Source organism: Chelmon rostratus, chromosome 1, assembly GCF_017976325.1.
Source record: "Chelmon rostratus isolate fCheRos1 chromosome 1, fCheRos1.pri, whole genome shotgun sequence".
Lineage (NCBI taxonomy): Eukaryota > Metazoa > Chordata > Actinopteri > Chaetodontiformes > Chaetodontidae > Chelmon > Chelmon rostratus.
The window spans coordinates 30,253,910-30,269,273 of NC_055658.1; the positions used below are offsets into that span (position 1 = coordinate 30,253,910).

The 15,364-nt window shown below is 40.3% G+C and overlaps 2 protein-coding genes across 2 annotated transcripts; both read left to right on the forward strand.

Annotated features, from left to right (window-relative positions):
• Positions 1 to 1,426: 1,426 nt before the first annotated feature.
• On the forward strand, positions 1,427 to 5,554 carry LOC121611984 (troponin I, fast skeletal muscle-like; the record flags this gene model as incomplete). Its single annotated transcript, XM_041944760.1, has 5 exons — positions 1,427 to 1,465; positions 2,942 to 3,070; positions 4,765 to 4,854; positions 5,016 to 5,192; positions 5,468 to 5,554. Coding segments are annotated over 5 exons (522 nt in total), but the record flags the coding sequence as incomplete, so codon positions are not given.
• Positions 5,555 to 6,178: 624 nt separating this feature from the next.
• aph1b (APH1B gamma secretase subunit) lies at positions 6,179 to 15,313 on the forward strand. Its single transcript, XM_041934259.1, has 6 exons — positions 6,179 to 6,459; positions 8,535 to 8,705; positions 10,284 to 10,357; positions 11,092 to 11,214; positions 11,355 to 11,482; positions 11,592 to 15,313. The coding sequence occupies exons 1-6, from the start codon at positions 6,347 to 6,349 to the stop codon at positions 11,757 to 11,759; spliced, it is 777 nt and encodes a 258-aa protein (XP_041790193.1). The 5' UTR covers positions 6,179 to 6,346; the 3' UTR covers positions 11,760 to 15,313.
• The last annotated feature ends 51 nt before the right edge of the window (positions 15,314 to 15,364 follow it).

The window sequence follows — 15,364 nt, forward strand, 5'->3', positions numbered from 1 at the left end:
ACAGCTTTTACTGCCTTTTATCTTAATTTTAATGGACTTTAACTTTATTATTATTATATCACTCTGAGCTGAATTTGGCTTCTTTAAAAGCTTTTACTTTATCATCTTTCTTCAAATTGAGCTCAGTTTGCTTCTGAAATATCAAATACATTTAACGTTAGTAGTTTTGTAACGGTTGATCTTCGCTGTTACATGAGTCACATTCAGCGAGACATCTTTATTTTTTCGCGGCTACAAATGAATCTCTGCTCGGTTTCGTCACTGTCTGTGAACGAGCAGGAATGAAACAAACACAGCGACAGATGAAAGGAGCAGTCAGCTGTTAGAGACTACAGCTGAGCTGAGTCAGAGTAACCAGGGCCAGCAGAAAAACCCTCCGCAGTTCAGGAAACTGAGCTTTCATTGTCTTTATAGGAGATCATGTGTTGGCTGGTTTTATATTTCACACATATCAGACTCTGTCTCCTGACAGCAGAGTGCAGGGATGAATTACCGTCACTGTACTGGCTGAATCATTACAGACTTAAAACCACTTAAATCTTTCACTTATATTAATATCAGAACTCAGTATGTTAGATATTTATTGTTCCCTCTTCAGGTTTTACTCAGACTTTTATACAAATCCCATGAAAAGACCTAAATAAATGTGCCTCCCATCATTTCTGACTTCTCTACACTGTCTGTGTCAGTCAGCTCCAAGCCCATTGGTTCCCTCTGAAGACATAAATCTTTAAAAACAGCTCACAAAACAGTTTCATGTCATAAAAATGCTTCCTAAAACAGCTGCTCACTGTACATTTTAACACATTTCTCAAACAGGAGGGAAAGTTCATTTGTTAGGGACTATTTTCAGTGGTGGATTAATCCATATTTGGTGCTGTAGTGAGTATTTGTGGCAGCAGGACGGTGTGTGTGTGTGTGTGAGAGTCAGAAATACTACAGTGTGTGTGTTTGTGGTGATGAAAGAACACTGATATGTTTTTAAACTACATGCTTCACAGTCTTTTCATGAGATTTAAGATGAAGCTGACTGTAAAAACTGAACTGGATCCAAGCAGAGTCCTCGTCTTGGTCCCACATTGTCTAAAGATGCTTCTGGAAGAGAATTCCTGAAGCGTTTGTTCGAGGCTTCAGCTGCTCCCATCGACCCCTCTGTATGGAATTCAACTGACAGCTTCTGAAGACAACTGCCACTGGTCCATCACACACACACACACACACACACACACACACACACACACTAAACCAACACCTATAAACAGGCCTGAAAGCTGTGTCATTCCCATTCATCTCTCTTCTGCAGGCGGGAATCAGCTGCAGCCAGGATGGCAGAGTAAGTCCTGATCTGAACTGAGACTTTCTGAATCTACAGCGCTCACAGAATTACTCCTCTTAACCCTTTTCCTTCTTCTTCCTGTTTCTCCAAAGGAAAAAGATGTCGTCGAGCCGGAGGAATCAGCTGAAGGTAGAGTACGATGTGTTTAAAAACCCGACGTAACAAACTGAAATATCACCACAACCAGAAATATACGAGTTTACTGTGTTTAAAAGCACTTCACTTTGTGTTTTGTGGGAAAATGTGAAAACAAAACAGTGCATGAATGAGAGGCTCACGCATTTAGTTTGTGTGGAGAAGCCAGATTTAAGTGTTCAGGGTGAGAGTTGAGCGTCCTGCCAGAGCAGAAACGGGAGGAAAGAAACTGTCAACATTCACAAAACTGGTGTCAATCCTGAAACTTTCATTTTTAGTCCAACAAATAAATACACGCCTTTTGGCCTACAAACAATCTCTTTTGGATGTCGTCTATGGCAGTGATTGTTTTGGCTTCTGGCCTCTAAAACAAAGCAATGTTGTTGTCACTAGTTGTACATGTCTGTGAGTTAAGACCAAGTCAACCAAGCAGTGATTTATTTATTTATTGTTCTGTTTTTAGATATTTAGAGGCTTGACAAGGAAAGATTATCAAGTAACTCAGCCGAGAAAAGCAAAGATTAGATGAATTCCTGCCAAAAAAAGAGAAAAGTGTAGCTTCTATGTGTTTTACTTCTTGTTTATCCTGTTTGTGGTCTTGTGGCACCTTTAATGATATCTGATGATCATCAGGTGAGAAATGTCCCTGTGACCAACATTCATGTCTAGAAAAATTATGTGTATGTTCATTTTCCAACACATCCTGATGTGCTTTATGTGACGACCTGGAGCTTTCCTCTGTAAGTAATCTGCCGGACTGAAGGTTTGCTGATTCCTCTGGTTTCACCCTCAGGTTAAAGTGCACACACTGCAGTATTAGTTTGATTCATTTAGTTTGATTAATCAATTGACAAAAGTATAATCAGCATTCCATATGATAATCAATTAGCCGTTAATGTCAATTCATGGAGCAGAAAAACAAATAAACAAAAAGTTTTTCTCATTCCAGCTTCTCCAACACGAGTTCCTGCTACTTTTCTTTGCTCTAGCTGATTTTAAACTCAGTGTCTTTGGGGTTTTTGGACATTTGGAGACATGAACACTGGACCCCAGGATGCACTCTGATGTGCACGGACATTTTGCAGATTAAACAATTAATCACTCATAAAAATAATCAGCTGTTTACGTCAGGATGAAGATAATGGTTAATTGCAATGTTCTCTGAAGATCAAAATAATAAAAAAGAAAAGAATATAAGCAAAAATGCAGCGTTTCTAACAAAATCAATAAACAGATATTGAGATAACTACACTAAAATAAACAGAATATTATTTTCTGTCCAAAGTGTTTAGACTTTGTCTCTGTTGACTACATACAAAAATTAGACTAAATTTTTTATGTGTTTTAAAGAGACAAAACAGGATAAACCTGCCACAGAACAGAACACTGAATATCATATCACACACACGTAAATAACCCGTCATGGTCGTCCTTCATCGTAAGCCCCGTCTCTCCTCCTCTTCCTCTCAGAGCTTGCTGCTGCAGATCGGTGAGGCGATGCTGGAGGAGGAGGCCCGTGAGGTAGAGAAGGAGAAGATGAACCACATGGAGGAGAACTGCCCCCCGCTCTCCATCCCAGGCTGCATGCAGGATCTCCAGGTAAACCTCCACCAGCAGCTCACACGATCTGCTCACCAACATGGCTGACGCAGGTTTGGAGACCAGTAGAGCTGATATCCACCATCAGTTCATGTCCCTAACATCCAAACACATGATTATTATCTCAGCAAACATATAATAATTATTTTTGAGCATTTAACAACAGCTCCCATGAGGCCTTGACACTGGAGCCCCATGGGAACAAAAATAGCTCCAATTATTTTATATTTATGCTAAAAAACAAACGTAAAAACATAATTGCTGTTCTACTGTGCTTCTGTTAAAATGAAGTGGATGAAGCACTTTCCCCCCACTTTTACATTCATTTTGGCTGAATCTCTGCAGTCTCTCTTATCTTTGTCGTCTTAGCAGCTGCAGCAAGCAGCAAGTGAGACACAAAAACCTAACCCTAACTGTCATCTGGTGACGTGCTTACACAACTATTACAGTATGAGCAGGAACCAACCCTTTATTCTCCTGCCTCATGGGATTTATAATGCCTCCTGTATATGATTCATCTATAAAATGTTTGTTTTCAAGCGATAATGTGAATCATACCATAAAATAAACCCATAAATGAATAATCCAACGAATGGTGAACCTCACAGTTTTGTGATTGAAGGTTTTCATTTAGCTGCATTTGTTTTACATCAATCACGGATAAAAATGATGCCTGCATCTCCCTCAGCTCTACGGAGCCTGTTAGCATTTTTCAGCTCATTGTTTTGTTTTTATCTGTATTGTTTTAATTAACACTCGCAGCAAAAACTGTGCACTGCATGCAAGCACCAAATCACAGAGTTAAAGACGAGCTGGTGAACGTCGTGGAGCTTTAAGCAGCTGAAGAGTCAGATATTCCTCTCAGGAGTTGGTGAGGACCAAACCAGAGCTAAAAGAGAGTAAACATTGGATGTACATTCATCAGAAACAGACTTAAAATGAATAAAAATGTTTTGTATCTGCTCTGTAAATAAGTTCACCAACAACTTTATACTCAAAGTTGAAAATATTGTTCCGCTGCCACCAAGTGGACAAAAAAGAAACAAAAAAAGCAAAAAAACTATAGCGGCTACAAAAAGGCCACTGAGAGGCTGAGCAGGCTCTTGCCTGTGACGCGTAGCTTACAAAAAATACACACTGAGATCCAGATACGCTTTCCAACTTTCTATTTATTTCAACCAATGATGATAAACAAAAGCGTTCCGAATAACTCTAAACAAAATGAGTCGTGACGGTTAACAGAAAATATCGGAGCCGCACTCACCCTCTTTGTCTCAAAAAACCCGCCCTGCCAGTGAACAGGTGAATATATGAATGAAAACCACACCCCTCACCATCACCGGAAACGACCATAATCACAAGAATGTGCACAACCAAAACATAAATAAATGTGCAATCTAATACTCACTTTGGCTCCTACAAAAACAAAACAAAACAATGGAGCTTTAATCAAAGTCTTGATGCTGGAGAACACTGTGACGTCTGGGAATACTGTGGCTACATTCATTCATCTATATGCTGTAATATAACGTAAAATAATTAAACACAGAGAGCAGGTGACTGAAAATTGGCTTTACAACATGAACTGTTGACAGAATGGATCCTCTGTTTGTTACGTTGTCATTTTCGTGAATAAAGTTTGTATTGAAGGCTCATCCTTCGCTTCTCTCTTGTCCTGTCTACAACAACACCAGGACCTGTGCCGGAAACTTCACAAGCAGATCGATCTGGTGGATGAGGAGCGATACGACATCGAGATCAAAGTGACAAAGTCCAACAAGGAGGCATGTCTTCTAAAGTTTTCTGCGAAGGATAACAGCAGTGACGTTTCTGTTCCATAGTTCAATAGTCTATTATAAGCAGCTCAGAGACAAACTCATCTGAATCATGTTTTTAATCGTTTTTAAACACACACACAACTCTGAGTGACTGTCTTCTCTGTCAGATCGAAGACCTGAAGTTGATGGTTCAGGATCTGAAGGGGAAGTTTAGGAAACCGGCCCTGAAGAAGGTGCGGATGTCGGCCGACGCCATGCTGGCTGCTCTGCTGGGTTCCAAGCATAAAGTGTCCATGGACCTGAGAGCCAACCTGAAGCAGGTCAAGAAGGAGGTGAAAGAGGAGGTGGGTGCTTCAGATTTTACATCAGACACTGAAGAACAATTACAGCACAATTACTCTTTATTTTGATTTAACTTATTCCTGCTGCTCCCCTGAATTCTGTGTTTTTATCTGTGAAATCAAACTTCAGCTCAGTCAGAATAAAAACACAATTTTAGCAACTACAACTACAAAACAGATAGAAGATGATAATTCCTCAATAACATAACAATAAGAGCCCATTTATTATTGGTGATTTGAGTCTGTCTGGTGCTTTTCTTCCCGTGTGTTTCTCTCAGGAGAAGCAAACAGGCGACTGGAGGAAGAACATCGAAGACAAGGCCGGAATGGACGGCAGGAAGAAGATGTTCGAGACAGAAGCTTAAACGTCACTGTGTCGTTCTGCTGTTGACCAGCATGATTCATTTCTCTGTATTATGTGAGTCTGTGTTGTCGGAAAGTTGTATAAATGATAGAATAAATATGTGGTGTGGTGCTTCTGTGTGTTTCATGGTGATAATTTGATGAATCATTAAAAAGAAATAGGGTGCTAGAACACACTGGATGTGCTCTCTATGGTTAAATCAAAACGAACACATCAGGACTATAAATGGTAACAATGACACAAGTAGAGTGATGAAATTTAAAGTGTGTAAATTAAATAAAGTCAAATGTAATGAAACAAAGTTAAAAAGAATAAAATAAAACAGATAAAACAGATAAAAGCCAAACACATTGGTACTGTAAAAATTAAACTTAATAAGAGGCTGCATGTGCTGAGAAGACACTGAATACAGGTTTCAACTTCAGGACTTAAAGTAGCTGTAAAAACTGTAATTAACTCACTCACATTGCGATATTTAATTCTGTTAAATGCTGATTCACGGATTTAAGTAAAGGTTTGGTTGAATAGGTTTATGTAAATATTTGTTTTTGCAATAAAGCTTTTTGGATCAAACGTTTTTTTTCTTGGTCACGTGAGAAGGTGTAACGTCATGAGAAGACCCTGTGATACGCTCGTGGACGTACAGAGGAAGTAACAGTTTTACCAGTACTGAAAACTGCAGGCGATTGTTTGTAAGATTTACAGATACAATTCTGTAAATCAAGTCAAGGAACCAGACGAGGCGCTTTAAGGTCGCGCTGCTGGTCGCTTTATTTCCCCACCAGGAGCCAAAATGACGGCGGCGGTGTTTTTCGGCTGCACCTTCATCGCCTTCGGCCCAGCCATCGCTCTGTTCCTGTTTACCATCGCCCGGGAACCGCTGAGGGTCATTTTCCTCATAGCAGGGTGAGAGTTCGTTAATATCGATTAAAGATGATGGCATAGTAAAGTTACTTTTATCATAGCAGTGTGATTTCGCCGCTACAGTCGCCTTTAATTAGGTAAAACCCAGTATTTACCAGAGCTAGCTTGCTAGCTAACAGACCGCTTCGTTAGCTAACTGCTAGCCGCTACTATTAGGTTCCATTGTAGGACATCCTGCTCTTACACCTGGTCTCTCTGTTATTACTCATACAGTTCCTCTGTTTAGGCTCTTCAAGATTGTTCTCGCACTTAAACACTAAATCACAGCAGAGACGGTAACTCAAATATCCAGTTTTATAGTCCTAACATTCTCTGATTTACAACCAAAGGCAATGTTAGCTTACTGTAGGAGACTGTTCCTGGTGCTTCTCCATCTCTAAGCTGAAGGCTTTTATCTGCAGGTATTGTTTCCTCTCAGACTCCCGTTTGGGTTTACGTTAATTGTGGAAACAATTAATAGCGATGTCGAGGAAAGGGACAAATATGATCAACGGCAGTGGACGATATATTGTGTCATGGTAATGGAACTGAGGGTGTCAGTAATGAGTTGCACTGATTGTCGTCCATCTCTTATAACAGGCTGCATTAACGTAACTGGACATCACTTCTTACGTAACTTCAGAGCTGTTTTGACCGTTTAAAAGGCCTAAACGTCACGTTATTTGCGTTAGCTGGCTGTACAGAATCAGTCAACAGTACATTATCTTATTATTATCAGGAGCAGGCCAGTGTTGTCAAAGAAAATTCAAGCTGCATAAGTGTTGTCCAAGTTGAAGGTATCATTACTGACTTTTACTGTATGCAGTATGTTGTGGGTGATTAAATAATTTAATACAAAATAAATAAATAAATTCACTACTTCAATTGTATAATTTAATGGTATCTAATCTTGGGTCTTGTAGACTTTGACCAGGAGGTTGCTGGTTCAATATTTAAACAAATCTTAATTTTGAATGAATAATGTGTTTTTTTTGTTTTTTTTTTTTGTTTTTTTTTTTGGACAGTGAGTCAGGTGTACAATCAAGCAATAAAATAGGTGTTTCCTCTCCTTTTTAAAGGCATCAGATGGTGGTAAAGCTAAAATTATTAGTCTGATTAATCGTTAAGTACAAAATGCTCAAAATCCTGTTGTTCCAGCTTCTCAAATGTGAATATTTGCTTTTTATTTTTTATTCATCTACTGTAACAAATCAGAAAATGAGAAATGACTGTGCCTTTCATTCAGTTAGTCTGGTTTGGTGGCCTTGCCATAGTTATTTCAGTGCTGTATGCAATAAACTGCCACACAATGTCGGTGATAGTGAAATTAACATTCATGTCCCGCCGTCTCCTGCTTAGTGAGCCTTAAGAGAGAGAGAGAGATAGATAGACAGATAGACAGATAGATACTATCTCCTAGATATTTATCTCCAAGGAGAAATTTGCAGTTCCAGCAGCTCAAAAAGGTGGACACACAAGGGCATGCAAAATAAGAACAGGAACTACTTTCAAGTAATGTGCAACTTACAAGTGATGAACAACTTTCAAGTACAGATCAACCTTCAAGTAAGGCACAACTTTCAAGTGAGAGGCAAAAATCCAATACAAAATACAAAAAAAAAATATAATATAAGAAAAAATAGTGAAATAAAAAAATAAAGAACTAAGCTATACAGGATAGACATCTGAACCACAGACATCTGAATGGACATTAAAGCCTAGTTTTGTATGTGGTCCGCAGGCTGTTGTGCCAAAAATGGACAACCTGCTCAAAAGTGAATACCCTGTGGGAATTGCCTACTTTCAAGCATTTATTTATACTGTAAGGCAGCACGTTTGCACCCACATTCACAGCCATTTGTGACTACAAAGACCTTGAGGAAGGCTCAGTAAAACAGGTCAATACAGACGATAGGTAGCATCTGTAAATATACAGAGAATTGACAAGAGTTATTGGACTGAAATCAAACGAAACAATACATAAAGATGCCATAATTAAATGAATGTCTATCTGCCTGTTTCTGACTTTTCTTTTTCCAAAAACTAATTGTGTGTGTTTTTGTTATTTTCCTTCTCAGTGCATTTTTCTGGCTGGTGTCTCTGCTGCTGTCCTCTCTGGTGTGGTTCATCTCGGTTCAGATCAGTAATAAGGACAGTGCTGCACAGCAGAAAGGCCTCCTCATCTTCGGCGTGGTGCTGTCCGTCCTGCTGCAGGAAACCTTCCGCTTCGCTTACTACAAGCTGTTGAAGTAAGTGGCTGCCACAGTTTCACAGCTGTCTGACGGCGTTACACAAAATCCTCTTCAACACAGTCTCTGTTAGAAAACTGACATGAGCTGGTCTGATTTCTTTTGGTCCTGAGCCTTTTACCGCCATAATGATTATTATCAGATTTCCATCATATCCTTTGTCGTAGAGTTGTCTGTTTTGGTATAAATTTACTTACATTTTTAGTATCTTCTGACAGCAGTGGCTTGTGAAGTTTAGACTTAGAAAAATCAGACTGACAAAACAAACATTTACTGCTTTTTTTTTATATTTAACCTAAGAGGTTTTTCATGACTGAAGGAGGCATAATCCTGGTGGCAGAAACTACCCGATCAACTAAGATCAAACAATTTCTGTGTCTAGTCCACGCTACAGAATAATTGTTCACAGCATGTTCTAAATATTCTTTTTGTTAGTATACAACAAATGCAAAAAGAAATATTTATCAGACCATATTAGCCAATACTGAGACATGATGATGCCTCTGTTTTCTGTTCCTAATTTGAGAGAAGTATTAAAGGACACATGTAAAGCAGAAGAATGTCACTAACAGTGGTCAAGATGATATGAGGCTGATTCACTAATGATTTTCAAACATTATGTTGCTGTAGTGGTGCATTTTCAAAGGGCCATACCACTGTTATAGACCTTGTACTCTAAATTTCATACACTCTACATTCCTGTTGACCGTTTTCAAAAGGAGTCGGTTGTGTTTCTGATTTGTTTTTCCTTCAGTACTCTAGAACAGTCGACATGCAGGAACACTGAAACTTGTTTTGTTTGACTTATGTAATCCATCATGGTGCACATAAAATCAGCTTGTGTTGATGTTATGTCACCTTGTTTTTTTGTTTTTTTTACATCAATCTGTTCTTATAACTTTGTAAGTGCTTGTAAGTTTGATGTTATTTTGGGTCTGGAACTGCAACTGTCAGTTGTTGTTAATTAATCTGATAATGACTTTTTCCATTAATGTGTCAGTTACATTATTAGAAAATGTACAAAAAAATCATTCATACTACATCACTGTTGTGTTTCTATGAAGACCAGGCAGTTGATCTTCAGTGTTGATGTGAGGTAGTGATTGTGTGATGGAGATATTAGTCGGAAAAAGTCAAATCTGACCCAGGAACAGACGATCTCCCCTTTTAAATACTTCACAGATATATATATATATTTTTTAACAGAACTTTAGACCTCAAGTGGAGTTTGTGTCATTGTCAAAGCTCAGAAATCTGACGAACACAAACAGACAACGTCAAGTCTCAGTTTGAAACATGTTTCAGAAGTTACACATTCTGTCATCTGACAATAAAAGATCTTCTTCGCTCTCATAATCATCATCAGTGTCTCACCCTGACTTGTAGTTTCTCAGCGTGTTTGTCCGCTCTGGTGTCGACGTGTCCCAGTTTGTTCCAGTTTCCCACCTTTAAAGGGTCATTGTTGCAGCTCGTATCATCTTCCACTAACTGACACACATATTTCCTATTGATTTTGTTGTTTGCAGCTTGCAGTGAAACTAAGGACTAAAATGCCGCTTTGTGTGTTTTTTCGTGCAGGAAAGCGAATGAAGGCCTCCTCGCTCTCAGTCAGGAGGAAACCATGCCGATCTCCATTAGGCAGCTGGCCTACGGTACAGTTAGTCTGCACCGCACATCACGATCTGTTGCTTTTTCACTCTGCACTCACTGTTTGCATGGTGCTTTGGAAAAACAGTTATTCCAGCAGCTGAACAGGATGAAATCAGTGAAATCAGAGGAAAGACCCCTGATCACCTGTTGACATTTTCAATGTTGACATTTGAGATTTTGAAAAACATTTGATAACTACAATTCATCCAATATTAATTTATTAAAGGAGCAATCCACAGATTTTCCACATCAAAATCGTACTTGTCATGGCTGTAATAGTCCTCAGGCTGTGGACTTAGTTGTAGTATGTCTTGTGTGGGTCTGAAATCTTAAAAGGAAAACCTGCTTTCCAAACTTGGGGCCTGGACTTTGACAGATGTGGACTTTATGAGACAGAGATTTAATGAGTCATAGAAGCACAGCACTTACTCACTGGATCCTTTAAAATGAGTGATTAAAGAATAGTGATCAGGTCATGTGCTAAGTGAGACGTTTTACAGTTAATAAACTTCTCTGAGCTTTCTGCTGGACAAACTATCTCAGCGAGGCACATTTTCTGTTTCTACATGACCTGAAAAACATATTTATAATTTCCGCATTACACTTTCTTGTTAGTCCAGTACTGATACATCTGTGATATATTAAAATCAGCTGCTAATGTTGACCATGCCGATGTGTCAGTGTGATTCTGGTGTAAAGTGTTGCAGTGGAATAAAACATTCCTCTGGTGTCTCAGTGTCCGGCCTCGGCTTCGGCTTCATGAGTGGAGCGTTCTCGGTGGTCAACATCCTGGCTGACTCTGTGGGGCCGGGGACGGTGGGGATCCACGGAGACTCGCAGCACTACTTCCTGTCCTCAGGTACCAATGCTCACAGAAATTTCCAGTGTTTGGACAAGCTGTTAGCTCCGGTGTGTACTTGACATTTTGACGTAGGACGCGTGATGAGGAAAAGCTCAGTTGTTCAGAGAGTCGTCCATGTCATTCTTTTCCTCTTTCAGCCTTCATGACCATGGCCATCATCCTGCTTCACATGTTCTGGGGCGTCGTCTTCTTTGACGCCTGTGAGAAGCAGCGCTGGTGGGCGGTGGCTGCCGTCGTCGTCAGCCACCTCGTCGTTTCTTGTCTGGTGAGTGTTGCTGAGGGTTGAGGGGCGGGGCGATGAGCGCTGGGAGGGTGGTTATTTTTTTAATGTGTTATCATGTTGTGTGTTGAAAGCTGTGTCTCTTGTCTCGCAGACCTTCCAGAACCCCGAGTACGTGGCCAGCCTGGTTCCCACCTACGTCATCCTGTTCCTGATGGGCGTCTGGGCCTTTTACTCCGCTGGCGGTTCACTCAGGAACCTCAAACTCTGCCTCACCTGCAAAGACAAAGACTTCCTGCTCGCCAACCACCGGCCCAGATAACGCAGCACGCCAGGCAGTGTGCAGGACTCTCAAACCAAAAATCCCCGAGTTCACACACACACACACACACATTCACACACAATAAAACCAGTGCCGGAGGAGTGTTAGATCCTCTGTTAATCTGCTGTTTCACTTAAGAGGTGTTTCATCATCTTAAGTCTAAAAACATAAAGGTAAGATCAGCAGAAGTTCCTCAAAGGAAACAAAGATCAGTTTGTTTTTATGGACTGAATTTACATCTAATGATGAGGTTCTGTTCAACGATACACAATATCTGTGCGTCTCCCCAGTTTGTTGCCTGATGCACTAAAAGAAACAGCAGATGAACGAATCTGCAAAGATATTTTAAGTTGGCGACACTCATTACATTCTGTACATATTCTAATGTTTTCAGCTTTCCCGACAGCTGTCTCCTTTCAAATGTGTCAAATCTTTCAAAGGGTGGATTTATCACGTACGAACAAAACTCTTTGTGTATATATTTATGCATTTTTAATTCCCCGATGTGTAGATAGTGAGAAGTTTTATCCTTTTTTTCAAGATGTGAGACGTTGTCGTTAGTCTGTATAAGAACTTGCCTTTGATTTGAAATGAACACAGATTCACAGAAGCCGAGAGGGAACGCGACCGGTAGGTTTGTTTTAGCTTCACTTATCTTGAGGTCGCGACTTAAGGCTTTAGACTCCACACTTGAGCATTAAAATCTCAATCAAAGATAACAGGAAACTAATTAAATTTGCACATTGCGTCTGGTTTTTCCAGCTGTTATCAGAAAGAGTTTGTCCCACTGCTGTTCCCGCCCTGAGAGGCGAGCAGCTCGGACTGAGAGTGAAGCTAAAGTGGAGAAAAAAGCAGATTAATTGATCCTCAGTTAATCAGATTCTACAATCGAGAAGCTCTGATATCTGCAGCGGCTTTCACTCACCTGATTTTTCTGTGATCTTGTGGAAGAATATTTCTTCTGTCATGATTTTGAGAAGAAAATATTTGATACAACTGACTAACGAGATACCGAAAACCTCTGAGGGTAAGGGGTCAAATAAAAACTCAGCTTCCACACAGTTCGCATTAATAGAAACATTTCATATACTTTATTTCTCGGTCCTCTATGTACTCAAACACAACTACGAATTCATAAAAATGACCATGAACAGGTGGAAGTTTAGGCTCAGAGATCTTTGAATGTTTATTTTCTTTGATGCCTTTCTTATGTTTTAGTTTTAGAGCGTTAACATGAACAGTGTCTCATCTGAAATTCCAAACAACGAATGTTTTTGTTTGCTCCTGACTTTGTTTGGTCGTTGATCTGCTTGTACAGTTTGTATAGATCACAGTCTGCCGTGCTTCATGACGATGGGATGGATGTTAACAGCCAGTTAAAGATGTAAATTATAACCTTTTGTGATCGGCATGGTTCCTGCTTCGTGCTGCCACTTAACTCCACGCAGAATCGAATCTGGTTTGTTCACATAAGGAGAGAAGACTTGCATTTTATTAGGTACACTTAGCTCAAACAAATGCAGACCAGCAGTCATCCATTAAAGGTCCAGTGTGTAAGATTTAGGGGGGAATTGAATATAATATTCAGGAGTTTGTTTCCATTAGTGTATAATCACCTGAAAATAAAAATTGTCATTTTCATTACCTCACAATGAGCCGTTTATATCTACAGAGGGAGCAGCTCCTCCTCCACAGAGTCCGCCATGTTTCTACAGAAGCCCACAACAGACAAACCAAACACCGGCTGCAGAGACGGCCTTTCACTTTTTGGTAACAACCATAGGTTCTCTGACGCACTTGAAAGAGGAGGTTGAGGTGAGGAGTATTCAGTTGGCCGCAGTCTGCAACCTCACCACCAGATGCCACTAAATCCTACACACTGGTCCTTTAAGTCCCCCTTAATGAAGGTTTGAATGTTCAGTTTGTGTCCGGCTTTTGGAGGATTTAATATGTGTGCTGCTGTTGAACTGTATTCCATTATACAGGAGGGTGTTAGTTATTCAGTCTGCACTCTTTGATACAAACGAGGTGGTCAAAAGAATAGAAACACCTGTCAGTATAATTCAGCACCACCACAGACGTTCACGTCTCCCTCAGAATGAATTAGAAATAGTTTGGTGATCTTAACTTTTTTCTAGCACCAGATAATTTGTTGTATTTGTCCACTACTTTGGTTTATGACTAAATACTTTAAAAACCAATGAGCCTCAGCTGTACTTTCTGTCTAGCGCCAATTAACAACTTTTACCAGGCTAACACGTTAATCTGATATGGTGCACATTACAGCTGCTAAATTTTATAGTTCAAGATTTAAGTCTTCAACAAGGAATTTTGGAGCTGAGCGCCACGTGCAGTCCGAAGGTATCGAGAAGGATAACATGAGACTCGTTCTTCAAGTCCTGCTGCAACATGTAACTTCACGCAGAAATCTACAGAAAACAATCATCCATTTCATGGAGGCTTTAATGAGCAGTCTGCAGGGCACAAAGCAGGCGCCAGGTTTCCAGTTGTGTGAGTGGGTGTGTGTGTGTGTGTGTGTGTGTGTGTGTGTGTGTGTGTGTGTGATGGGCAGAAGTCTTGCACCTCAGAGGGATGCTTCAGTTTCCACGCCTGTAAAGATGAGGAGCTGTAGGAGTGTGTATGTGACCTTAAACGACTCGACCCACATCAAAAAAAAAAAAAAAAAAAAACACAGAAAATACTTCCACTTTTTTTAACATTGTCCCTTAAAGCCTCCCCCCTCTCTGCCCCCCCCCGGCTTCTCTCCTGCTCCTGTTTCCATTTATGAAAGCAGACACCTCCTGGCTGGGCGACACAAAGCCTGCTGGGGTCTCTGAGGACTTCGGTCAGTCAAAGGCCTTTTTACCCAGACAGCAGACAGACAGACGCAGGAAGCGTTTCCTCTGCCGAAAACCAGACTTTTCACATGCTAATACCAGTCTGTGCAGCTGGTGACACTGGGGTCGCCTCAGCAATATTCAGGGTTTGTGTTTCCTGTCAGGTATCGGGAGGTTATATGTTCAGGTTCAGATCAGGTCGTCACAGTCTGAACAGGAACCAGAGGACATGCGGCAGACAGGAAAACACTTTCTCTTTGATGGGTTGTAGAAAATGCTGCCTGAAATATTGGACATGAGACTTGAAGCCCTCTAGAAGCTACATTATTCACTACTTCATCAATTTAGTTTGCAAAGTTAGTTTAAATCTGTCATTTTTCTTTGCCTGAATTTCATATGAATTTTCTTTATTCAATGCATTCATTTAATTTCATACTTCGTTGTACAAACTCCAGAACCAGATTTGCTGCTGAGGAATATGAGGACAGGGTTAATGTTGTGTTCTGTAGGATGCTGTGCTCTCTGTTCCCTCCACAGGCTGCTGTGATGCTCCGCCTGCTGTGGACCACAGGGGGGCGCTGTTCTCATGGCTCATGGCCGCACAGTTACACCTGTCGGGTTCAGGTGCTTAAGCGCAGCTCGCAGTTAGACGGTTTAAACTGATGGGTCCACTGGGTTTGAAGTTTTCTTAGTTATATTATTTAATTTGATTTTAAATTATCTGACCAAATTAAAGTAAATCTGTAAAAAAAGGAAGTGGTTTTTGTT